Source organism: Ranitomeya variabilis, chromosome 2 (assembly GCF_051348905.1).
Source record: "Ranitomeya variabilis isolate aRanVar5 chromosome 2, aRanVar5.hap1, whole genome shotgun sequence".
Classification (NCBI taxonomy): domain Eukaryota; kingdom Metazoa; phylum Chordata; class Amphibia; order Anura; family Dendrobatidae; genus Ranitomeya; species Ranitomeya variabilis.
In genome coordinates, this window is record NC_135233.1 from 230,344,628 (window position 1) to 230,370,243 (window position 25,616).

At 46.4% G+C, this 25,616-nt stretch overlaps 2 protein-coding genes across 3 annotated transcripts; one reads left to right on the plus strand and one right to left on the minus strand.

The window, feature by feature from the left end:
• The first annotated feature begins 10,347 nt into the window (after window positions 1-10,347).
• Window positions 10,348-11,794, plus strand: MRPL41 (mitochondrial ribosomal protein L41). 2 transcript variants are annotated; one of them, XM_077283926.1, is made up of 2 exons: window positions 10,348-10,503; window positions 11,316-11,794. In XM_077283926.1, exon 2 carries the CDS (start codon window positions 11,325-11,327, stop codon window positions 11,730-11,732), a length of 408 nt encoding a protein of 135 aa, XP_077140041.1. In that variant the 5' UTR covers window positions 10,348-10,503; window positions 11,316-11,324; the 3' UTR covers window positions 11,733-11,794. The 2 variants fall into 2 exon arrangements, with proteins under 2 accessions (XP_077140041.1, XP_077140042.1); XM_077283927.1 differs by lacking the exon at window positions 10,348-10,503 and adding an exon at window positions 10,554-10,789.
• Window positions 11,795-17,965: 6,171 nt separating this feature from the next.
• DPH7 (diphthamide biosynthesis 7) lies at window positions 17,966-25,332 on the minus strand. Its single transcript, XM_077283924.1, has 10 exons — window positions 25,234-25,332; window positions 23,192-23,387; window positions 22,874-23,010; window positions 22,612-22,699; window positions 22,010-22,101; window positions 21,757-21,923; window positions 21,605-21,677; window positions 20,989-21,054; window positions 18,788-18,954; window positions 17,966-18,703 (listed from the first exon to the last, which is right to left on the minus strand). The coding sequence occupies exons 2-10, from the start codon at window positions 23,330-23,332 to the stop codon at window positions 18,294-18,296; spliced, it is 1,341 nt and encodes a 446-aa protein (XP_077140039.1). The 5' UTR covers window positions 23,333-23,387; window positions 25,234-25,332; the 3' UTR covers window positions 17,966-18,293.
• Window positions 25,333-25,616: the final 284 nt, after the last annotated feature.

The window sequence follows — 25,616 nt, forward strand, 5'->3', positions numbered from 1 at the left end:
TAAGTAAAATGTTCATTTTTAGTACTTGGTTGAAAACCCTTTGTTGGCAATGACTGCCTGAAGTCTTGAACTCATAGACATCACCAGACGCTGTGTTTCCTCCTTTTTGATGCTCTGCCAGGCCTTCACTGCGGTGGTTTTCAGTTGCAGTTTGTGGGCCTTTCTGTCTGAAGTTTAGTCTTTAACAAGTGAAATGCATGCTCAATTGGGTTGAGATCAGGTGACTGACTTGGCCATTCAAGAATATTCCACTTCTTTGCTTTAATAAACTCCTGGGTTGCTTTGGCTTTATGTTTTGGGTCATTGTCCATCTGTAGTATGAAACGACGACCAATCAGTTTGGCTGCATTTGGCTGGATCTGAGCACACAGTATGGCTCTGAATACCTCAGAATTAATTCGGCTGCTTCTGTCCTGTGTCACATCATCAATAAACACTAGTGACCCAGTGCCACTGGCAGCCATGCATGCCCAAGCCATCACACTGCCTCCGCCGTGTTTTACACATGATGTGGTATGCTTTGGATCATGAGCTGTACCACGCCTTTGCCATACTTTTTCTCTTTCCATCATTCTGGTAGAGGTTGATCTTGGTTTCATCTGTCCAAAGAATGTTCTTCCAGAACTGTGCTGGCTTTTTTAGATGTTTTTTAGCAACGTCCAGTCTAGCCTTTTTATTCTTGATGCTTATGAGTGGCTTGCACCGTGCAGTGAACCCTCTGTATTTACTTTCATGAAGTCTTCTCTTTATGGTAGATTTGGATATTGATACGCCAACCTCCTGGAGAGTGTTGTTCACTTGGTTGGCTGTTGTGAAGGGGTTTCTCTTCACCATGGAGATTATTCTGCGATCATCCACCACTGTTGTCTTCCGTGGGCGCCCAGGTCTTTTGGCATTGATGAGTTCACCAGTGCTTTCTTTCTTTCTCAGGATGTACCAAACTGTAGGTTTTGCCACTCCTAATATTGTATCAATTTCTCAGATGGATTTTTTCTGTTTTTGCAGCTTACGGAAGGCTTGTTTTACCTGCTTGGAGAGCTCCTTTGACCGCGTGTTTACTTCACAGCAAAACCTTCCAAATGCAAGCACCACACCTCAAATCAACTCCAGGCCTTTTATCTGCTTAATTGAGAATGACATAACGAAGGGATTGACCACACCTGTCCATGAAATAGCCTTGGAGTCAATTGTCCAATTACTTTTGGTCCCTTTAAAAACAGGGTGGCACATGTTAAGGAGCTGAAACTCCTAAACCCTTCATCCAATTTTAATGTGGATACCCTCAAATCAAAGCTGAAAGTGTGAACTTCAACTGCATCTGAATTGTTTTGTTTAAAATTCATTGTGGTAATGTCTATAACCAAAATTAGAAAAATGTCTCTGTCCAAATATATATGGACCTAACTGTATACATGAACAGATATATATACACACACACACACACACTCACACTAGATGGTGGCCCGATTCTAACGCATCGGGTATTCTAGAATATGTATGTGTGTATGTAGCAGCCACGTAGTATATAGCACGGGCCACGTAGTATGTAGGAGCCATGTAGTATATAGCAGACAAATACTACGTGGCCTGTGCTATATACTATGTGGCTGCTATATACATACATACATATTGTAGAATACCCGATGCGTTAATACAAGCCACGTAGTAAATATAACAAAGGCCATGCAGTATATAGCCGCCACGCAGTATATAAGACAGGCACACAGGCGACGTAGTATATAGCACAGACCACGCAGTATCTAACACTGGCCACGTAGTATATAGCAGCCACGCGGTATATAACACAGCCCACGCAGTATTTAGCCGTGTGGGCACCATATCCCTGTTAAAAAAAAAATAATTAAAATAAAAAAGTTATATACTCACCCGCTGGGATCCAGCGGAGCTCTGGCGATGCGCGCGCAGCTGCCGCCATCTTCCGTTGCCAGGATGCATTGCGAAATTACCCAGATGACTTAGCGGTCTCGAGAGAAACCGAAGTCTTCTGGGTAATTTCGCTATGCATCTCTGGGAACGGAAGATGGCGGCAGGCGCGAGCGCATCGTCGAACGGCGGAAGGTGAGAATAGCAGGTTTTTATTTTTTTTTTATTTTTAACAGATCTTTTTACTATTGATGCTGCATAGGCAGCATCATTTGTAAAAAATTGGGGACACACCGGGTTAATAGCAATGGTAACGGAGTGCGTTACCCGCAACATAACGCGGTCTGTTACCGCTGGCATTAACCCTGTGTGAGTGGTGACCGGAGGGGAGGATGGAGCAGGCGCTGGGCACTGACTGCAGGGGAGTAGGGAGGGACTAATCTGACTGTGCCCGTCGCTGATTGGTCGCGGCAGCCATGACAGGCACCAATCAGCGACGCGGGATTTCCGTGACGGAAGTTGCCGACAAAAAGACGGAAGTATCCCTTAGACAACTATATATATATATATATATATATATATATATATATATATATATATATATATATATATACACACACACACACTGTGATGCAGTGACCCATGTTGCAGCTAGAGGGCGCTGTATGTGCTCTTCAGGATACGCATGGAGGCGTAACTGTAATGGTGATAATGAGATAGTGACCGGCATTATTGTAAATGTCCGGTATGTATCGCAGCAGGAGTCTGCGCTGTAAGCCAGTAATGTTGTTGTTCTGGGACCTGTAGTCCCACACATATTTGTATAGTTGTAAAGGGAGGCTTACAGGGTTAGTTGGAGAGCTGGGTGGGTCTGACTAACTACACACACCTCCCACCCAGGGGAGGGGTTACAGGTACATAATGTTACCATGGTGTGGTCACATGGTGGAGAGTGTTTGGATTTGTTTGGTCCATGTGCAAGGTCCTGGAAGCCTATGTGTTGGGAGTAATCTCTCCCTGAATAGCACGTGGTGGGGCTTTGGCACCGAGTGGCCTGTAATTTAATGTTGTGATACTATGTGAGTAGACATTGATACGGCGCATGGACAACCCCGGGAATTAGAGGGGGACTGGCGGGTGTAGTGTCTGAACTGTGAGTTAAAGCCGTGTATGAAGTATGAGAGTTAAAATGTATATAATGAACTGTGCATGACCCAGTTTATGCTGCATAAAAATAAACCGCATAGACTGTTTGTGGGAGAAACCCATTCCTGTGTTCCTGAATATCATGGCCAAGTGAGTGTCCCCAAACACACTCAGTAAGCGCTATCTAATAGTGCTAGACTGCGGGCAGCGATCCAGGAGGCACGTGTGGAGGGGATTGCTGTAACTCGGCGGGGTTGCGAAGTTTGCTGTGGATCGGCGGGTCCACGAAGCTTACAAGCGTCTGGCTGTTTCTCGGCGGGGTTACGAAGAGTTGAAAGTCTGTGGTGCGGAGCCGTGCAGAGGCTTGTGGAGAGTAGGTGCAGGTACAGCAGGAGGTTCTGCAGGAGCTGCAGTTGCAACAGCAGCAGCTTGTGATCAGCACCTGGAGGTGCCGGCGGTTTGTGGCTGCAGCAGGAGCTGTGGTAGTGCCAGCAGGAGCTGGTGAGGTGTCGTAAGGACATTGGTGGTTCAGATTGTGCAGACTCTTAAAGGGCCAGTGCTAACCCAAAGAGACTTTTTTGTACTTTGCGAACTGGTGCCTGAGAGTACCGTGGGGAGTCCACGGGGTGTACCCCAGGGAAGGGGTAGTGTCCCTAAAAAAAGGTGGTGTCTGTAAAAGTGGGTGGTGCCCCCAAACGGATGGTTGCCCAAAAGGGGTGGAGTCCCAAAAGAGGGTGGTAACCCGAACAGGGATAGTTGCCCCAAAAGGGGTGGAGTCTCAAAAGGGAGCAGTAACCCAAGCAGAGGTGCTTGCCCAAAAAGGGAAGGAGTCCCAAAAAGGGGCTGTAACCCGAACAGGAATGGTTGCCCAAAAGGGGGTGGAGTCCCAACTAGAGGCAGCGGCGAATGCACTATTGGGCTGTAGACAGGAACAACGTAGTTCATGCTATGTAGGTCCATGGTATGCTGTGGATTGAACGGACAATAAGGTGTCGCTGACAGTGTCCCTTCTGGCTAGATGGGGAAAGTGTGTGATGAGGCTGATAGACCCTGGGAGTAGTGTCTTGAGGATCCATCCTGAATGTTTTGTCGCTGGGAACGGGGTCGAGTGAATGGCTCTGGTGGGGACGTTAAAGGACATTTGACAGCCTACCTATACATTGACGCGACAGAGGGGTCCACATACCACGAAGTGATTGTAGTCCCAGACTTACTTTATCCTATGGTAATAGGTCGGGACTTGGAAGCCCTGTGGGATTGGTGGTTAAAAGGAAAAGTCTCTGTACAGGTAATATGTATAGGTGGTAAAAATATGGATAATGCACCCCCTTGAGTTGACAGTCCCACGTTAGGCATGACCAGAGGAAAGGTTGTGTCTACCCAACTTACTGACCTGACGTCACCTGAAGTATACCACAATATGACTGATGGTGTGATAGTTAAAAAGAGTGGAGTTGACACCCAGATAGAGAGAGACTTGGAGGTTCACCATACTGTGGGGTGTGACACACAGACTCCGGGGGTGACACTGACTCTGAGAAAGTAAGGGAGTACAGTAAAGAAGAGCCCCACAAAAAGTGCAAGTCCTCCCATCAGCGGAGCAGCAAGGGCCACATAGAAGTTGTTCAAGTGACTCTGGCTGATAATAGAAGGTCTGGTACTTCTACCTCCCAAGAGAGTTCTCTTTCAGATGCTGAAGAGATTGGGAAGGAAGGTGATGTGTCATTGCCCGTAGCAACCGATAGGGACAAATATGGGAAAGGCTCCAGAAAACCTGATGTGGAAGAGCTGGGGTACTCAGATACCCAAGAGAGGGCTGACACTGACAGTGCTGAGTCCAAGGGTGCAGAAGTGGAGGAGGCCACCAAAGGAGTGAGGCCTGAAGCAGATACTTCCTCGAGTGATGGAAGCTCAACCAAGCCAGAGATTGGAAGAAGCGACTTAAGGAGGTTCTAGGAGACAGTAGAAGCCCGTATGAGGAGCTTCGGAGACAGGCTGCTGAGGGCCAAATGGGTGGCTTGGAGAAAGAGGTGTCTAAGCTCAGAGGTCACCTGTCAATGTGGCAAACTGTAACCAAGGCCCTAAGGGAAGATGTGGAAGTGCTCAGAGAAGCATTAAGAAGTCCTCTACAAGAGAAAGAGGTGGTAACGAAGCAGAGCTGCCAATTCCCATCTTGGCGAAGGCTCATGCAGAAGACAAAACTGAGGAAGAGTTGGCGCCAAAAGCAGAACAAGACAGTCACGCAGTCATGGCAGATGTCTTGATGGAAATGTTTGAGGCAAAGCGGGAGCCGTCCATCCATGAGGAGAGTGAGTCTTCGCTCTTCAAGTGCATGATAGTATTGAGGGAGGATCTGAAGTGACCCTTCATGGTTGACAGTGATTTTCAAATTGATCCACAGGGCGTTGCCGGCAACTGAGAATAACCAGACGGAGACGTATGTCTCTGGGGGGATCGAGCAGATCTCTGACCCCCGTTTATTGTGTCGCACTTTTCATAATCTTAGAAGTTATACTTCAAGCAATCAAAATAAGAACACACTCACAATTCTTAACCTATAAGAATGCAAGAACAGCTTGTACTTCAAGGTCCCGTAAAACGATTTATCTCAAAACAGCAAGATGGAGTCGAAAAGCACAAAATGAAGCCTGCTTTAATTTTGCATAGTTTAACCTTTCACAATAGAGGTACCCGAAGAGGTGCGAGAAGCATGTACCAGTAAGGATGTGCATGAGGCCTTTAAAAAGGCAATCAAAATGTGTGGGGTGCACTGCGCACCAGAGACTAAACAGTTGGTGATACTATCGACTAGGGAAGTCACAGTGAAGTGGGTGGCTATCCTGAGGGATATGCACCTACATACCTCCACAGAAAGCGGATGATCCTGTTGAGGAATAAAGAAGCCGCTCGATGGCTGCAGCGTGCAAGGAAAGCTCATAGTCGGCTGGGCTTGGTGGAAGTACCCAGAAATCTGGTGGGGAAAGTACCATTTGTCATTGTTGGCTCAATGTTGGCCTTACATATATGTGAATGCTCCTCGAATATCGGGTGAAGTGCCTGAAAGAAATAGAGCAGCTAAGACTGGACCGACTGCAGGTTAATAAACAGCTGCAGGACATAAGGTGGCGGCCTCCTTCAACCTAAGGAAAAAGTAACAAAAGGGACCCTCCAAATAAAGCAATGGCTGACCGCCAAAGACGTGAGAGACAAGGAGGTTGAGTATCTGAAAGTGGCAGTTCTACTCCCAGTACAAAACTAAGGGACATGGACAGTAGCAGACGTAGTAACGAAGGGTCAGACTCAGATCAGTCACTAGGCTCGACTGGACGGTGGACGCATGACCGCAACAACCGTGGGTGGCGGCCATGGAAAGAAAGGTCACGTGAAGGGGCACACTTGGAAAGTGTGGTGACTAAAGGTCTGGTGGCACAGACAAACTGTCACTTAAGGGCCAAAGCTCAAGTCTTACATGTTGATGGCTGGGGGTGGAGAAAACCTAACAAGGGTGTGATGTGTGATGCTCAAAACCAACAGAGATGGTTCTCTTGACCGGTAGGGCAAGGTAACGTGCGTGACCTGTCTCGAGACCCGAGGTGTATGACAGGTGTTCAACCCCACAAGTTTGAACAGAGGGGGGTATGTGATGCAGTGACCCATGGTGCAGCTAGGGGGCGCTGTATGTGCTCCTCACGATACGCATGGAGGCGTAACTGTAATGGTCATAATGAGATAGTGACTGGCATTATTGTACATGGCTGGTATGTGTTGCAGAGGGAGTCTGTGCTGTAAGCCAGTAATGTTGTTCTGGGGCCTGTAGTCCCACACATATTTGTATAGTTGTAAAGGGAGGCTTACAGGGTTAGTTGGAGAGCTGGGTGGGACTGACTAACCACACACCTCCCACCAAGGGAAGGGGTTACAGGTAGGGTTGAGCGAAACGGATCGGACAAATTAAAAAATCGCCGACTTTCAGCAAAGTCGAGTTTCATGAAACCCGACCCTAGTGTGGGATCGGCCATGAGGTCGGCGATCTTCGCTCCAAAGTCGCGTTTCGTTTGACGCGTTCAGCGCCATTTCTCAGCCAATGAAGGAGGAAGCAGAGTGTGGGCAGCGTGATGACATAGATCTCGGTCCCCACCATCTTAGAGAAGGGCATGACAGTGATTGGCTTGCTTTCTACAGCGTCACAGGGGCTATAAAGGGGCGTGCACGCCAACCGCCATCTTACTTCTGCCGATCGTAGCATAGGAAGAGATTGCTGCAGCTTCATCAGAAGAAGGGATATAGTTAGGCAGGGAAGATTAACCCCCAAACCACTTGTGCTGTAGCGATTTCCACTGTCCAACACCACCTTTTTTTAGCAGGGACAATGGAGGCTTTATCTTTGTGCATCAGCTCTGTAGCTTATTAGGCTGCCTTATAAGGCTCCCTGATAGCTGCATTGCTGTTTGCACGCTGCTGTGCAAACCAACTGCATTTTTAAAAGCAAAAATCCTGTTGCTCCTTTCTGCAGTTATGTTGTTTATTTGTCCACACTTGTGTGCAGCAGTCCTTTTTATTGCTGCCATACTTGTCCTGAGATCATTGTAGGGAGATTGAAATTGTACTACAGTCCTTGTATTTTTTCATATATCTCCCAGCCACTTACATTGCATTGTTTTATGCACTGGGCCTGAGTTTGGGTTCAGTCTCCCCCCCCCCCCCCAAAAAAAAAAAAAAAATCAAGTGAGATTCAAATTCTCCCAAAGTGGATATACCTCAGTCCTCTTAGTTTGTCGTATATCAGCCAGCCACGTTCTGCCACTTACATTGTGTTGTGTTATACACTGGGCCTGAGTTTTGGTTCAGTCTCCCCAAAATAAAAAGGAAGATTTAAATTCTCAACAAGTTTATATACACCTTCTACCTTGTTTTAAAGTACCATATAACGGTTGTTATTTTGGTTACATTTTCCAAAAATGAGGAAGTCTGGTGGAAGAGGCCGTGGGCGGTCGGTGCCAGCTGGTACTAATGGTGGAAGAGCATCTGGTGGTAGTGGGAAAAGCAAAATAGCACCTGAGGCTGGAGGTGTTGAGCCAGCGTCATCGTCTGGCTACACAAGGCCTCGAAGGCTCCCTTATCTGGGAATAGGAAAACAGCTTTTAAAGCCGGAGCAGCAGGAAAAAGTTTTGGCTTTCCTTGCTGACTCAGCCTCTGGCACTGGCACAGGGTCCCTCATAGTACAATGAAGTGTCTCGGACGGTGGTGGTGCACAACCAACGTGAGACACAGTCGTAATATGAGGGGCCTTGTGCAAAACCACCGCCCACGAGAGTGTTCTCCCCCCAGCTCGAACAGTGCTCTACCACTTGCAATACTTACCTCTCCCTGCTCCACCACTGTGTAGTCTGTGCTGTTAAATCCTTCAATGGCACTGCCAATATAGATTTGTTGAAATGATAGATGATAGTTAAAATATACAGGGGCCCTGGCCTCCATTTAGACCAGTTAATACTTTGTGCCTACTACTATCACTGTCTGCTACTCAGCAGAGGAGCCCACCCCTGTACCTAGCTATGCCACCTGTTTATGAAAAAAATTTTGGCAGACATTTAGCCTACTTACTTATTTGGGCCTACTCACTGTGTCTGCCACTCCTTACAGTTGTCCTCCGCTAAATAAAGCAATGCCGTCAGTTTAGTCCTGTTACCAATTTTGAACTGCATTTAGCCCACTTTATTATTTAGGCCTATATCTGTGTTTCCTCCTGATCCTGCCCATTGCCCAGCCACTGCTAGATGTCTGCTGGTACATTGACTCAGACCACTACATTCCCCTTGCACTCTACACAGCCAGAATCTGACCCTGCTGAAAGTCAGGTTCCCCTTCCTGCATACTATACCACCTTACATGGGGACAAAGAGGAAGGTGCAGATGAAAGTGCAGGTTCCTTCATCAGGTGGGCGGGGGCTTACTCGTTGGTGACATCACTGGCACAGGGCCCCTCATAGTACTCAAAAGTGTCTCTGCCGGTGGGAGGCGCCACACGCCATCAAACACACCGCCGTACTATGAGGTGCCCTGTGCCAGTGCCAACGAGTGGGCCCCCACTGCTTGCTCCGGATCACAGCACTTCCAAAGTTGAAATACTTACCTCTCCCTGCTCCACCGCCATGATGTATTACGCGTTTCCTGGGCCCACAAAAAACTTGAGCCAGCCCTACCCACCACCACAACTTTAGCCAAATGACCCCCAGTTTTCAATGCCTAACTATTATTATAAAGTAAGTTTTCCTCCCAAAGTTGGAGGTAAATATTGCCTCTTCTTGACAGAAAAATATGTTAAATGCTGCTGAGGACAGGAAATAGTCAATGAGATCTGAACAATTTCGTGCTGGTCTACTGGTGAGGACTCTGCAGTTTGTTAGGAAACTATCTGCAGCAATGTGTTAACATACCCCAAGCTTTAGAAATGTAGAAATAAAAATTCAACCCATAGTTCTCAACCAGTTTTATTAAAAAACACAAATAAGTCCAAAAAGGAGAAAAATATAAATATATTTATACATACAAGTTTATAACAAACTTTACAAAACAATACGTAGAACTAAGCCACATTAGTGATAAGTAAAAAAAAAAAAAAAAAAAAAAAAAAAAGCACCCCCCCACGGCACCACCAACATGCAGCCTCATGAGAGTGACATTACCCCCACTTGCCAACACAGCCACACGAGATTTACAAATGTAAAGAAAATCCAGCTTCATGGTAATTGCTACATTAGAAAATATATAAAAAAATGAAAACATGCTAAACTGCAGAGACAGCATAGAAACGCGTTTCAGACGCACATGGCCTCGTGTGTTTGAAAGGCGTTGCTCTGCTGTCTCTGCAATTCAGTACATCTTGATTTTTTAATCTCTTGTACAATAAATTGTGATTTCCTATAAGCTGGATTTTCTTTATATTTTATTTACATTTGGTCCCAGGGATTCTGTGCTTCTAGAGCTTGGGTAAGCTTTTTTTTTTTTTTTAATTTAAATTTTATTTACAAGGGAGTTACATCACCCCATTCGCCTTGCAGCAAACCAATACGTATGATCTCCTATGATCGTAACCTCAACCTCTTTCCAAAACACATCCTCAGAACACTCACACCAGTCCTGCGTCCTCATTTGTACAAGGCTCCATGGTGCAGCCCCTCAGTCCTCTCCTTACAAGGCTCCATGGTGCAGCCCCTCGGTCCTCTCCTCACAGCTCCATGGTGCAGCCCCTCGGTCCTCTCCTTACAAGGCTCCATGGTGCAGCCACTCGGTCCTCTCCTCACAGCTCCATCGTGCTTTCTCGCTTCTCTTCTCCAGCGAGTCAGTCCAGCAGCTTCCTGCTATCGGGTCTTTAGTACTGGAGGCCCCGCCCCTTCCGGTGACATCATTACCTCAAGAAATCCACTCCGTTCCAGTCGCTACCTTGTGCCGTGCGGGCGGCGCTGTCTGAAGGTGAGAGGGTAACCGTTAGTGTTCCGTTTAGTGTCACCCGAAAATCATCACGTATGGGGGCGCAGTCCCGCTCCGGAGGACGGGGCGCTGGGATTTATCTCTCATCTAGCACTGGCTCTTGGATTTGCTCCCCATATTGTCCAGTTGTGATGTACTGAGTTACAACTATAATGGTCACCTGCTAGTGGCATTTAGGGGGTTAAACACGAGTGATCGGAGCGTGCTCCCAGTGCAGCGGATAGAGGCATCCCAAATATACAAAATGGACCTTTTTTTTAGATACAGGGTATATTTTGATTCTGATTCTGCACATTTTCGATATTTTTTCTTTTACCCCAGATGGGCAAGTGATGGTTGCAGCCACATATTGTTGAAGAGAGATTGGCTGCAGTGGTCACATGTGTGTTTACTGAGCTGGTATGACCGCCACCTTCATCTGTTAACCACTTAAAAGCCAATCCTGAGAATAGTATCTCAGGGGTTACGCGATTCAGGGTGTTAGAGCAGGCTGACGGCTTCTTCATGGGTTGTAGTTAGACGACTAAAGCCGGGATCACACATGCGAGAAATACGGCCGAGTCTCGCATATTAATACCCGGCACTGCCGCCGGCACTCAGGAGCGGAGCGTGCGGCCACATAGCAATACATGGAGCTGCACACTCCGCTCCTGAGTGACAGCAGCAGTGCCGGGTATTAACATGAGAGACTCGGCCGTATTTCTCGCGTGTGTGATCCCGGCCTAATACTTCTTCTTGCAGGTGCTTTCCACAGTGGCCGTCCTTAGTGATCTCTTGTGATGTCTTTCCCACAGGAAGCCACCATGGGGCTGCTCCAGAATCTCGTTCGCGGCTTTGTCCGAGGTTCTGACCGAATGGCCGAAATCACCAGCAAGATGGGACCCAGGTCCTTCAACAGGGGAAGAGGAGCTAAGCGGGTCGGGTACCTGACCTCCAATAATAAGTTCGTCAAAGTGAAGGAGATGGTGCCGGAGTTCATTGTCCCTGACCTGAGCGGCTTCAAGTTGCGGCCGTATGTCTCATACAAGGCTCCTGCCGGGACTGAGGAGAAGATGACAGCAAAGAGACTGTTCATGGAAACTGCTGCTCCGGCCATAGAGAAGGACATTGACAACGGAAGCTTCGATCCCAATAATCTGGAAAAATACGGATTTGAGCCGAGCCAGAAGGGCAAATTATTCAAGCTGTATCCGAAGAACTATGTGCAGTAGCCGAGATGGTGGTGGACATTGACCCCTCGCTACTCTGCTGTAATTATATGGATAATGCTGAACGCTGCTTGTGTGTCGTTATTTATTATGTCTGATTAGGGCTGGAGTACACCGCCGTATTATGGCTATGTTTTATATGGAGCCGTAATAGGGCTTCACTAGAGGAGCATCTTCTCTTAACATCTTCCATACTTACAAGAACTGTACAGCCTCCGTACAGACTGACCTCCCAAATTGTTTTTTGGGATCTATTATATGGATGCAACAACTTAGTCGCCCACAGTTCTACTGAACTGAACGCCTGTGGTGCCTAAAGGGTTAGTCTGATCTTGTGATGGTGAATTAATTGGATATGCTATCACTTTATGATTAGGGTTGAGCGAAACGGATCGGACATTTTCAAAAGTCGCCGACTTTCAGCCAAGTCGGGTTTCATGAAACCCGACCTGACTGTGGGATGGGCCATGCGGTCGGCGATCTTCGCGCCAAAGTCGCGTTTCATATGACACTTTCCCCGCCATTTTTTCAGCCAATGAAGGAGTGTGGGCAGCGTGATGACATAGGTTCCGGCTTGCTTTGTGCGGCGTCACAGGGGGTAAAACCGCCATCTTAACGTTTGGGATATAGCGATTTGCACAGTTAAACACAAATACAAACTTTGCAGGGAGGGAGAGACGGAGAGAGAGAGAGAGAGAGAAAAATCCCCATTGACTTGCATTGGGTTTCGTGTTTCGGTCAGCCCCCTGACTTTTCACAATAATCGGCCGATTTCGCACGATCCTAAAAAAGCAAAAGTCGCTCAACCCTATTTATGATTACTGGGACCCTCATGAATCCTGTAAATGATAGGGGTTGGCTGTCCTGCAAAAGTCAAAAGGGGACACAGCACTCTGGCTAGGTGGGTGACCCCCTGATCATCTAGTGATGGTATATTCTGATGATATAAAATGGGAATACCACTTTAAAGAAACTTTGCTAGTACGGGAAATGGTGGCGTTTGCTGGGCGGGTCTGACCTCTGGGACCACCCACAATCCCGACAACAGTGCTCTGCAGAGCCTCTTCTTGGATAAAGTGCAGGTGCACACACTTGACCTCTGTTTAGTTGACTATGGGACTGTCGGAGAAACCTGAGTTTATCAGTCCCATAGAAAGTAGAGAGCAGATTGTGTATGCACCTCTGCTCCATCCAAAAAGTGGCTCAGCAGAGCACTGTTCTTATGATCTTGGGGGATCCTAGGGTCAGATCCATAGCAATCAGCAAGTTATCGCATACCATATTGATAGGCTGTAAGGTAAGAATTTGGTAAACCCCCTTTAATCTATGACTCCTACTCAAAGTTCTGTTCTGGCTGTTCTACTTCTTGGGAGTCCCAGGGATCATAATATGACATCACAGCAAACAGATGTGACTGATGATGTGAACGTAATGCAGAGTCACTGCCAATTCGAAAGATGAAATCCACAGCTATTCCAAATTCAACGGAGCCTTAGGCTATATTCACACAAAGGTTGGCAAGGCTTTAAAACAATGACACGTTTCTCAAGTGGAATCTGCTTCAGGAATTTTTTTTGGGGTGGATGGGAGAGAATGGAGTGAATGAGGAGTTTCTTTAATTTTCTGATTCTTAGCAGCTTTTTGGTTGTATAGGGACTGGTTTGGAACAGACTCCATCAGGAGGAGCTTCACAGAAGTGATAGGTGCTTCCTTGAACCAACCAGGACAGTTTCCCATAGGAATGATTTCAAAGAGTTTTTTCTAGGATGGTTTTGCAGATCTGCTGCTTGTAAGGGTATGTGCACACGTTGATGATTTTGCTGCGGATCCGCAGCAGTTTTCCATGAGTTTACAGTACCATGTAAACCTATGGAAAACAGAAACCGCTGTGCCCATGCTGCGGAAAAGAACACGCGGAAACGCTGCGGTTTACATTCCGCAGCATGTCAATTCTTTGTGCAGATTCCGCAGCGGTTTACACCTGCTCCTCAATAGGAATCTGCAGGTGTAAAACCGAAGGTGGAATCCGCACAAAATCCGCTGTAATTCTGCAGGTAAAACGCAGTGCCTTTTACCCGCGGCTTTCTCAAATCTGCTGCGGAAAAATCCGCAGACCTCAAAAATACGTGTGCACAGCACCCGAGGCTCCGTACAAGAGGCTTTTTATTGTTTTTCTCTTATCAATATACAGAAGAAACAGCTTGTTCCTCCTATATATGAACTACTATAATAAAATATGGATCATTCCACTCAAAAGAATTTCATTAAGACAGAGACATTTATTTCTTCAATGTAAAGAGTAAACCACATGTGTGCACACATCTGTGTTTTCACATATAATGGGTGCTGGTGCAGAGGCCTCTGACCATGGGGGTCTATTCTATATCTCTTATAAAACGCTGCTCCCTGTGGTGTCTAAGGCTACTTTCACACTAGCGTTGTGCACTGCACGTCGCTATGCGTCGTTTTGAAGAAAAAACGCATCCTGCAAAAGTGCCTGCAGGATGCATTTTTTCTCCATAGACTTGCATTAGCGACGCATTGCCACACGTCGCAACAGTCGTGCGACGGTTGCGTCGGACCGTCGCCACCAAAAAACATTGCATGTAACTTTTTTGGCTGCGTCGTGTCCGCCATTTCCGACCGCGCATGCGCGGCCGGAACTCCGCCCCCTCCTCCCTGCACCTCACAATGGGGCAGCGGATGCATTGAAAAACAGCATCCGCTGCCCCCGTTGTGCAGTGCTTCCACAGTATGCGTCGGTGCGCCGCAAAGTCGCATTGCGACGTGCAGTGCACGACGCTAATGTGAAAGTAGCCTAATGCAGCAACATCATTATTACCTTATTTTTAGGATTAGAAGACTCACTTTTTTCCCAAAAATTTTTTTGGAAAAAGGTGATTCTTATAATCCAAATGTAGCTTACAGGCTGTGGTGGAGCGGGGTTCCAGAGTCGCTGCTACAGGAAGCTGGCGGCGGCAGGAGTAGGGCAATGCTGCGGGTCCTAGGCTGGTATGGGGTGCTCGGCGGCGAAGGGGCTCCACCGCTTTGTGAAAGCCTGGAGTCTCCGACCTTTCCATGGTTTTTCATGGGTTGGACTTTGAGAAAATAGCCACTGCCAGTGGCGCATGTGCAGATTGAGGTCTTGTGAGACAAGATCTTGGTGTTGAGATCTCAATCTGCACATGTGCTGCCTCCATTTTCCTGGAGTCCACTGCATTCAAAACCCCTCAGGTGCAGGGGCTCTGAGCTTTCACATAATGTCAGCTCCTGCACAGCCAATCAGCCCCTCCTCCCATGGGGCCAGCAACATTCCCCCATTCCTGTCGCCTCGAGCTTCCTGAAACAGTGACCCTGCCTACTGGGACCCCGCTCCACAGCAGCCGCCACCCCCGGTAAGCTATCGTAATAGCGGACTATACGACGCACCACCATTTTATTACAAAACGTTTTCCCCTATTTCCCTCCCCAAAATTTGATGTGCATCTTGCAATCCGGTGCATTTTATAATCTGCAAAATACAGTACTTTCTTCATCACTGGAAAAATGTTAACTTTTGTTTTTTAAATGGAAAATATTGTTTTTTTTCCTTCCAAGATTTAAAACTTCTTTTGTCCCCACAGCCATCTGAAAAAAACAAAAACAAAAAGAAACCCCACAATTCATTGTTTTGTTTTTACAGGGAATAAGGTGCAATAAAAATTACCTGGTAATATGATTCTCAGGACGATTACTGCAAGACCAAACCTATAGTTTTGGGTTATATTTAGTAGTTTAAAAAAATATTTTTAGAACTTAAAAAAAAACAAAAAACATTTGGTCTGTGTTGTCATTTTTTGAGACACTGTATACAGATGTGAGAGAGATTGCCTTTTGTATGATGAGCTGGCTGACGTTTTTAATTGATTACATTTTGGGGATATAGAATAGCAATTTTTTCATTTTTCTTTAACACTTTATTAGGTTTACGAAAGACTAAGGGTATGTGTCCACGTTCAGGAAAAGCTGCGTGTTTGACCCTGCGCAGAGCCGCAGCGTCAAACACGCAGCGTCCTGATGTTACAGCATAGTGGAGAGGACTTTATGAAATCCCGTCTCCACTATGCGTGGTAACACGCACCCGCCGGGCCCTGCGATTCCGGACATGCGGCGCGTCTTTTAAGATCGCAGCATGTCCGTTTACCTTGAGGCGACGCTGCGTCGCCGCAAGGTAAATCACAGGGCCCTATGTGTGGGGTGCGATGATGCCGGATGTGTGCAATGAACACATCCGGCATCATCGCGTCACAGAAGGGGGCGGGTTTGCCGCTCCGTTCAAACCGCCGGCCATCCTGAAAGTGGAAACATACCCTAATTTTTACTAATTTTACATGTTAGTCGGCTTCCTTAAATCTTTTTTTCTCTGTCAACAGAGCTGTGTGGGAGCCTTTTTTGCATGCCAAACTTCAGTTGGTAGTGGTAGCATTTTGGGGTAGATTAGATGTTTTTAGCATATTTCATTGCATTCCTTTTGTGTGGGGAGGGGTGTAACTGAAATGTTTTGAGAATTTATATATACAGTGGGTACGGAAAGTATTCAGACCCCTTTAAATTTTTCACTCTTTCATTGCAGCAATTTGGTAAATTCAAAAAAGCTCTCTCATTAATGTACACTCTGCACCCCATCTTGACAGAAATGTAGAAATTTTTGCATTTAATAAAGAAAAACTGAAATATCACATGGTCATAAGTATTCAGACCCTTTGCTCAGACACTTATATTTAAGTCACATGCTGTCCATTTCCTTGTGATCCTCCTTGAGATGGTTCTACTCCTTCATTGGAATCCAGCTGTGCTCAAGTAAACTGATAGGACTTGATCTGAAAAGGCACACACATATCTATATAAGACCTCACAGCTCACAGTGCATGTCAGGCCAAATGAGAATCATGAGGTCAAAGGAACTGGCCAAGGAGCTCAGAGACAGAATTGTGGCAAGACACAGATCTGGCCAAGGTTACAACAGAATTTCTGCAGTACTCAAGGTTCCTAAGAGCACAGTGGCCTCCATAATCCTTAAATGGAAGAAGTTTGGGACCATTAGAAGTCTTCCAAAACCTGGCCGTTCAACAATTGTGGGAGAAGAACCTTGCTGAGAGAGGTAAAGAAGAACCTCAAGATCACCGTGGCTGAGCTCCAGAGATGCAGTAGGGAGATGGGAGAAAGTTCCACAAAGTCAACTATCACTGCAGCGCTCCACCAGTCGGTCCATTATGGCAGAGTGGCCCGACGGATGCCTCTCCTCAGTGCAAGACATATGAAAGCCCGCATAGAGTTTGCTAAAAAAAAAAAACATATGAAGGACTCCCAGACTATGAGAAATAAGATGCTCAGGTTTGATTAGACGACGATAGACCTTTTTGTTGATAATTCTAAGCGGTATGTGTGTAGAAAACCAGGCACTGCTCATCACCTGCCCGATACAATCCCAACAGTGAAACAAGGTGGTGGCAGCATCAGGCTATGGGGGTGTTTTTCAGCTGCAGGGACAGGAGGACTGGTTGTCATTGAAGGAAACGTGAATGCAGTCAAGTACAGAGATATTCTGGATGAAACCATCTTCCAGAGTGCTCTGGACCTCAGACTTGGCCGAAGGTTCACCTTCCAACAAGACAATGACCCTAAGCACACAGCTAAAATAACAAAGGAGTGGCTTCAGAACAACTGACCATTCTTGACCGGCCCAGCCAGAGCCCTGACCTAAACCCAATTGAGCATCTCTGGAAAGACCTGAAAATGGCTGTACACCAACCTGATGGAAATGGAGAGGATCTGCAAGGAAGAATGGCAGAGGATCCCCAAATCCAGGTGTGAAAAACTTGTTGCATCATTCCCAGCAAGACTCATGGCTGTACTAGTTCAAAAGGTGCTTCTACTCAATACTGAACAAAGGGTCTGAATACTTATGACCATGTGATATAAGTTTTTCTTTTTAATACATTTGCAAAAATCTCTACATTTCTGTTTTTTTCAGCCAAGATGGGGTGCAGAGTGTACATTAATGTGAAAAATGAACTTTCTTGAATTTACCAAATGGCTGCAATGAAACAAAGAGTGAAAAATTTAAAGGGGTCTGAATACTTTCCGTACCCACTGTAGTTAAATAATTTTATAAAAAAGTTATTTCACTTTTGGATGGGGATAAAGCAAAGGGGGAGGGAAATCGGAAAAAAAAATGATTATTTTTTCAGGCTCCATAGTGGACTTGAATATTTACTGTAATACCAGAGTATTGCAATATATAGAACAATTACTGATCGATGAAGTCCAGTCAGTGCCTGAGTCAGCTCCATACATGATGGTCCTTTTGTGCAGTCGTAGCGGTGTAATCCTGCCATGTGCCTGGTATTAAATCTTATTTCAAAAAGGAAAGAAACTGTGATCCCAGTTCATTTACATGAGCCAGGTCAGGTCTTGCTACAGAAGCTACAATGTGGGGAGCATCAACGTTAAAATAAAAAATAAAAAATCAACAGGAGGTAGACCACTGTAATGACTGCTGAGTAAAGGAGGGGCAATGGGCACTCAGTCTGTGTTGTCTAGTCTTTGGTACTGCCACCGCCAAACATGTAAAACATGGTCATAGAAGGAGCACGTAGCCAGTAGGTTGGTTTGGAGTTGTCCACATTTCTCCAGTTTGGAGACCCCAATGACAGGGCGGTCGTCAGTATTTCTGTTCGGTTCTGGCATGTACCCGCCCTCATCATCCTCCAGGACGACGTCGAAGCTGGCAGTAGGTGACTCGTAGAAGATCTTCAGGTTCTGCATGGACTGCTCCAGTTTCTGAGTTGTGGCATCTCTGCCAGTGGGATCTGACTTCTCTACAGCTGGTTCTGGTTGGATCACGGAAGAGTCTGGAAGAAGCACTCTGGACCAATCGGCACCGTAGGCCAAAGAGTTGTGGAGGACATAGGACGAGACGATGGGACAGCCATCTAGAGAGCGGAGCAAAGTATGGTCAGTAACACATCATAAAGGGCTTATAATCCCATCCAGGACCCCCGAAGTCTCAGGCTTACCAGAGGCCGAGTCCAGAATGTGAAAGCCGCTGTGCATGCAAGCAGCCAGCAGGAGGGCGCTGTCAGTAGGGTGCCACTTAAGTCTCCAGACTCCTCCCTGTACGTGTGTATCAGATATAGGCTGCTTCATCTGACGTAGGTCCCACACAAGGACGTGCTCATCGTAACTGGGGACCAAAAATGGGACAGGTTTAATGTCAGAGTCATGAACCGGGGGTGTTTGGTTGCCCCAGTTCTTTTTTAAGGGATTTATTTATATCCCACTTCCGGCTTGGAACTTGCAGTTCTCTGGCGCCCCCCTTACCCTCAGGTCAGTCAGGGAACTGTGCCTAGGGTAATTAGTCGCCAGATAAGCTGCCCGGTCGTGTACTGGCTATTGGGCACACTGCAGCGAGGGCAATATACCTATCCCCCGTCGCAGCCGGGCAATACTCTTATAAACCCCTTTCCGTCACTGCCAGCTATACCCAACAAGCTCAGTATGCTCTGCTGCCACCAGCTCCTATTCCTATGATTAATAGCGGGTCAGGAGCCAACCCAATCAGTAGCGTAATTTACTTTAGAGGACGTTGGAGGTATGTTTTAGAGCAAGGAAAACGAAGCTAGTAAATATAACTTTTTCTCCAAAAAGAAATAGGCAGGGTTTACAAAAGGTATAAAAACGATATTACAAGATGAGACAATTATAGTATGCACAGAATAATTACAAAAAAAAGGGATTAAGGTTGTAGAAAAACACAGTTCTCTCATATCATGGCAGGCCATGCAGCTGGGGGAAGGGTGACACATCCCAATGCATCAGAGCAGATTGCACAGTTTCTGCTGGCTGACTTCCTGGGCAAAGACACTCCTAAAATGACGCTGAATCTCTTATACCCTCTGCTCGTGACATCACTGAGGGGCTGGATACTCCCCTTTTTTGAAAGTTATGAAATCCAGCTATTAGCCATAACTCGTGGGGAGAAGCCCGTAGAAGGCTGACAAAATTATCATGTTTCTCAGCATGAAATGAACGTTCATTTAAGTCTAAACACGATTTGGCCATGTGCCTCGGTTAAGCAGTAATCCACTACTTGGTTTCTGCTGGTATGGGACATTAGGAAATGCTCTGGTGTGTAGCTCTATTGTTGCACATCCCAAATATGTAACTTTCACACCTATATAACTACCTGGGGTCGAGTTATTCCATCTTGAATAACTCATACACAAATGGAAGCACATGGCTGCAAACATAGAAGTGGTTTCTCCTAACCAACACATTCTTGAGGGAGGGGGAATAAGTGGTTTAGAATTACACAGACAGAGTGAGGAGAGCTATCTAGGCAGGGAGAAGAAGAAGGAGGGGCTGTGGGGGGGGGGGAACCATAGCTGAAGTATGTCTTACACAGACCTAATGGATGTAGCAGAGCTCAGTGTGCGTGATAATATAGGATCAAATACGTCATATTTCCTGACAGTCAGACACGGACAGAGCTCCACAATGAGAGACCTCGTCTTACAAGTCACACAGTTTCTTCCTTTACATCCAATATGCCATGAGTACTCTGGACACTGGGGACGTCAGCAGTTCAGACCCCGCAGTGCATCTAGGAAGGAGCTGACCCACTGCCAGGCACTATGCACATGATCTTCGTATTGGCCAGCTGATGGAGGTTTTTATGGAAGGCAGCTCCTCCAAGCCAAGAAGACCTGTGAGCGGTAAGGATTCAGTTTGTTTGATTTTTGTCTAATCTGGAGTCTGATAAATGGTGTTAATGATAAAGGTTTGGGGTCTGATTTCATTTTAGTTGTTCTGGTCTGGGGATTATATATTATAAGGATCTGGATTTGAGGAGTCTGATCTAGGATCTAAATGAATTTAAGGGTGTGATTTGAAAATGAAAATCAGTATAGAGCTCTAAGGTCTTTTTACATTTTGGGATGTGGTCTAATCTGGTGTTCCAACTAACAAATAATAAGTCTTCAAGAATACAGTCAGTGAGTGAATACAATGATGAAGTCATCCCTGCTGGATTTGAGTTACGATAAACAATTTATGCTCAAACTGGACCATCTGCTGGTCCAGTATGAGTATTACAGAATACCTCCCACTGGAGAGCAGATGGGGCTGGGTTTTCTTTTTCCGCCCATCATTACACCCTCCAGTGGAGATGCATAGTGGTATAAGAAATGCACAAAGTCTGTAATAATCAATTGTTCACCTTCCAGTGGCCAAGACATGCTCCCGCTGAGGGTGACTCTGGATGCTGCATACTCCCATCGAATGCCTGGTGGTTTTAAAGAAAGAAAAAAAAAAAAAAAAAAAAGATTATCAATCTATAATGAAAATTGAACCTATCATCGAATTCATGATGCCCAAACCAGAGGCAGCAGGATTCACAGCCTGCGTGCACAATTGCAGCCATATATTACATTCTTTGAAATTCTCCAGCGTGTCAAAGAGAATATAGTTGGAAAATCTGACCGGGGATGAGACCAGTCCAAAGCCGCCCCAACTCGGGGCTTCCTAGCACTGCTAGAAGTGACTGACAAGTCTGTCCCTATGTACACATAGACCTGTCAATCACCTGTAGCCGCAAAGGGAAGAGGCAGACGGGGGCAGCATCATACTGGTCTCACCCTCAGCCTGAAAATCAATGTATATTTACTCTGCAATACCAAGGAATTTCAGAAAATGTACCTGGCTCTGATTCATACTGCCCGTGGTTTGAACCTCAGTCTTTCATGTGGATCCACCACTGTGTGGACCAGGAATCCCAAGAACAGAGATGCTACATTGGACATACGGTCGCACTATTTGGGGGGGAGGTCTCCTACCTTTTGCTGGTAAATATGGGGCTGTCTTGTGGAGATCTTATGTCCCATCCCTTCAGCAGGCAGTCATCTCCCCCTGTAATCAGAGACAGACGTCAGTTCCCCCGAGGTCATAGGGATGGATATATCAGTCACTTGTCCTTAAGTCAGGCTACCCGAGTACATCATGTCACAGTTCCAGTAGTTGAAGGCAACGATCCAGGCCTCAAATCCATGCGCCTTCCACTGACACACAACATCTACTGAGGCCGCAGACTCCTCCACCTGCAGCAGACTGAGCCGACCCCGAGAGTCGCTGCAGACGATCTTCACAGGAGAAGAGCTGCAGAAAAAAAAAAAAGATACTCATTAGGAGCAAAGCAAGTCACCGATGATTACCTGCAGGGTACATAGGGGGCTGGTTCGCACCTTTCTCTTCTTCCCGTGGACCAGTCTAGGGATAGAGCCAGACACTCGTCACCTAAATCCACACTGCACACAGGCTGCACTCTGGAGCTTTCCTACTGGAGGAACACACAGTCACTAAGGAGAGGAGGTAAGAAAAACATGGCCAAAAACAGCACCACACCTGTCCACAGGTTATGTGTGGTATTGCATCCCAGTCCCAATCACTTCAATGGAGCCGAGCTATAGTAACAAACATATCCAAACACTACATGTGTGATTTCCTTTATATACGCATCTCGCCTCATAACCTTGTTATCTGGTAGCCAGTGTACTGGGTTTTATTATCCTACATACTCCCCATTTCTGTGTGTTTAGTTTGCATGTACATCAATTAAATATTTACTATTTGTAATAATTTTACTCCGTTTTTTCGTTTGAATGTATTAATTGTGGAATGGCTGATGGGCCTTTCAGTATTATTCTGATTTATATATGACCTTATAATCTATTACCAATAAGTACCTGTTAGATTTATTGTTACTTAATACTAGAGACAAACCACTGACGGGAACCAGTGGATACCTGGCAGTCTGTTCCGACTTCTCTCACCATTCGGCACTTACCCTGTTGCCTTGTAACGTGTACAGCTCCACGCTGCCCTTGGCATTGGCTATACCCAGTATGGGGCTATTCGAGAGTGGAATGTGGCACCTAAGAAGCAGAAACAGAATGGCAGACGGTTCACATAAAATCAGATTACGAGTTCTACTTACTGAGCATAGTAGAAGGAACGCTCTGCTTGTTGTCAGTGAACAGCTGACAACCTCATCAACGTTACTATACAAGTAGCAGATTGGATCCTTAGAGGAGATGACTGCAGCTCACCATTTCATGTCCAGTATGGCAGCAGTTTCAATCTTCTGAACTTCAGACACCGGAGAAAATAGCTGGTGGGGGTCATAGTTATAGAGGTAAAGACGTCCGAGCCGCAGGTGGGGATCATCGCTGTCCTGTCCACTGAGCTGGGGAAAAGAGAGAAGTGTGGAATGAGTAACATACAGGGAAGCACTGCTACAGGGGAATTACATGGACATAAAAAGGCATATATGTTTATAGGAAGGGTCATACCACATGACTGCCCCAATTAATGTACAGTTACATGGCCGCAGCTTGTATATCGGCCAAGGATTCTCTCACACTCACATCACTCTCCGCTTTCTTCAGCTGATACGTGCCACAGGCCAGCACCGTGCCCCAATCATCCAGGGGGCACCACTCGGCGGCATCAGCGCTGTACTCTGTGTCCATCACCTGTAACGTCTGGCTCCTGCAGCAGACTGCCATCGCCAGCTCTCCACATCACTTCCTAATACCGCAGCCAGGAAGACACAGCCTCATCCTGCAATCCGGCATCAGACAGGTTATATCTCTGCATGTAATGTGCAGGGATGATGTCATCACAACAGATATAATATGGCTTATTACGTCCAAGGATGACGTCACTCTCCAGCATACGGAGACTAATACTCCATACAATGCAAAATGACGTCACACACAGGGAGACACTCCAGCATACAGAGAAGAGCTGTGGAGTCAGTAAGCCAAACTTCAGACTCCGACCCCACAGCTCTGGTCACTACTGAGCATGTACATAAAGTGCAGCACAGATTCATCTCCTCTAAAAGCGCAGATCCTTAGGGAACAGAACAGACATTTATAATGTATTTTTTAACTTTCCTAAATTCTCATGAAAACATTTACAGCACATCCTGCATTGTACTACTGTACCCAATATAATATATATTTTAGGAGTCGGTCCATTTTATACCGACTCCAACTCCACAGCACACTATAGGAGTTACAGTGATGATGTCACACACAGATAACAGACAGCGGTTACACTAATACAAACATGATGTCATATCCCACACACACTCACCAGCATTTACACTCCTGTATGTATGTACACTGGTGACGTCACAGCCAGCACACACTCACCAGTTACACTCCTGTATATATGTACCCTGGTGACACCACAGCCAGCACACACTCACCAGTCACACTCCTGTATATATGTACACTGGTGACGTCACAGCCAGCACGCACTCACCAGTCACACTCCTGTGTATATGTACACTGGTGACGTCACAGCCAGCACACACTCACCAGTCACACTCCTGTATATATGTACACTCGTGACATCACAGCCAGCACACACTCACCAGTTACACTCCCGTACATATGTACACTCGTGACATCACAGCCAGCACACACTCACCAGTTACACTCCTGTACATATGTACACTGGTGACGTCACAGCCAGCACACACTCACCAGTCACACTCCTGTATATATGTACCCTGGTGACACCACAGCCAGCACACACTCACCAGTTACACTCCTGTATATATGTACACTCGTGACATCACAGCCAGCACACACTCACCAGTTACACTCCTGTACATATGTACACTGGTGACGTCACAGCCAGCACACACTCACCAGTCACACTCCTGTATATATGTACACTGGTGACGTCACAGCCAGCACACACTCACCAGTCACACTCCTGTATATATGTACACTCGTGACATCACAGCCAGCACACACTCACCAGTTACACTCCTGTACATATGTACACTCGTGACATCACAGCCAGCACACACTCACCAGTTACACTCCTGTACATATGTACACTGGTGACGTCACAGCCAGCACACACTCACCAGTTACACTCCTGTACATATGTACACTGGTGATGTCACAGCCAGCACACACTCACCAGTTACACTCCTGTACATATGTACACTGGTGACACCACAGCCAGCACACACTCACCAGTTACACTCCTGTACATATGTACACTGGTGATGTCACAGCCAGCACACACTCACCAGTTACACTCCTGTATATATGTACACTGGTGACGTCACAGCCAGCACACACTCACCAGTTACACTCCTGTATATATGTACACTGGTGACGTCACAGCCAGCACACACTCACCAGTTACACTCCTGTATATATGTACACTGGTGACACCACAGCCAGCACACACTCCACACACTCACCAGTCACACTCCTGTGTATATGTACACTCGTGACGTCACAGCCAGCACACACTCGACTCACCAGTCACACTCCTGTACATATGTACACTGGTGACACCACAGCCAGCACACACTCACCAGTTACACTCCTGTATATATGTACACTGGTGACGTCACAGTCAGTACATTACTCACCAGCGTGCAGCATCTAACAGCCTTTGCAACCACTTCCGGGTTAGCCCCCAGGAAACTCCGCCTCCGTGAAAAGATGATTGACGCATGCATCAGCCAGAGGATGTTCTCTTATTCTGATTGGCTGAATTTCACCACGTGGCTACCACAGAATGGCAGGAATGGATTTTGGATAGAGTCCCCTCCTCGTGAGCAGCTGCGGTCACAAAGTAACCGGACAAACGGCGGACTGACGCTACTACCACAACCGGCACATATTTACTGTACGTTACTGCGGAGTTTACAGCAACACTTATATTACACTGATCTACCACACGCTGTTATTATATGTAATCTTCCCATAACACTATACCTCCCAACTTTTGAAGATGGGAAAGAGGGACAAA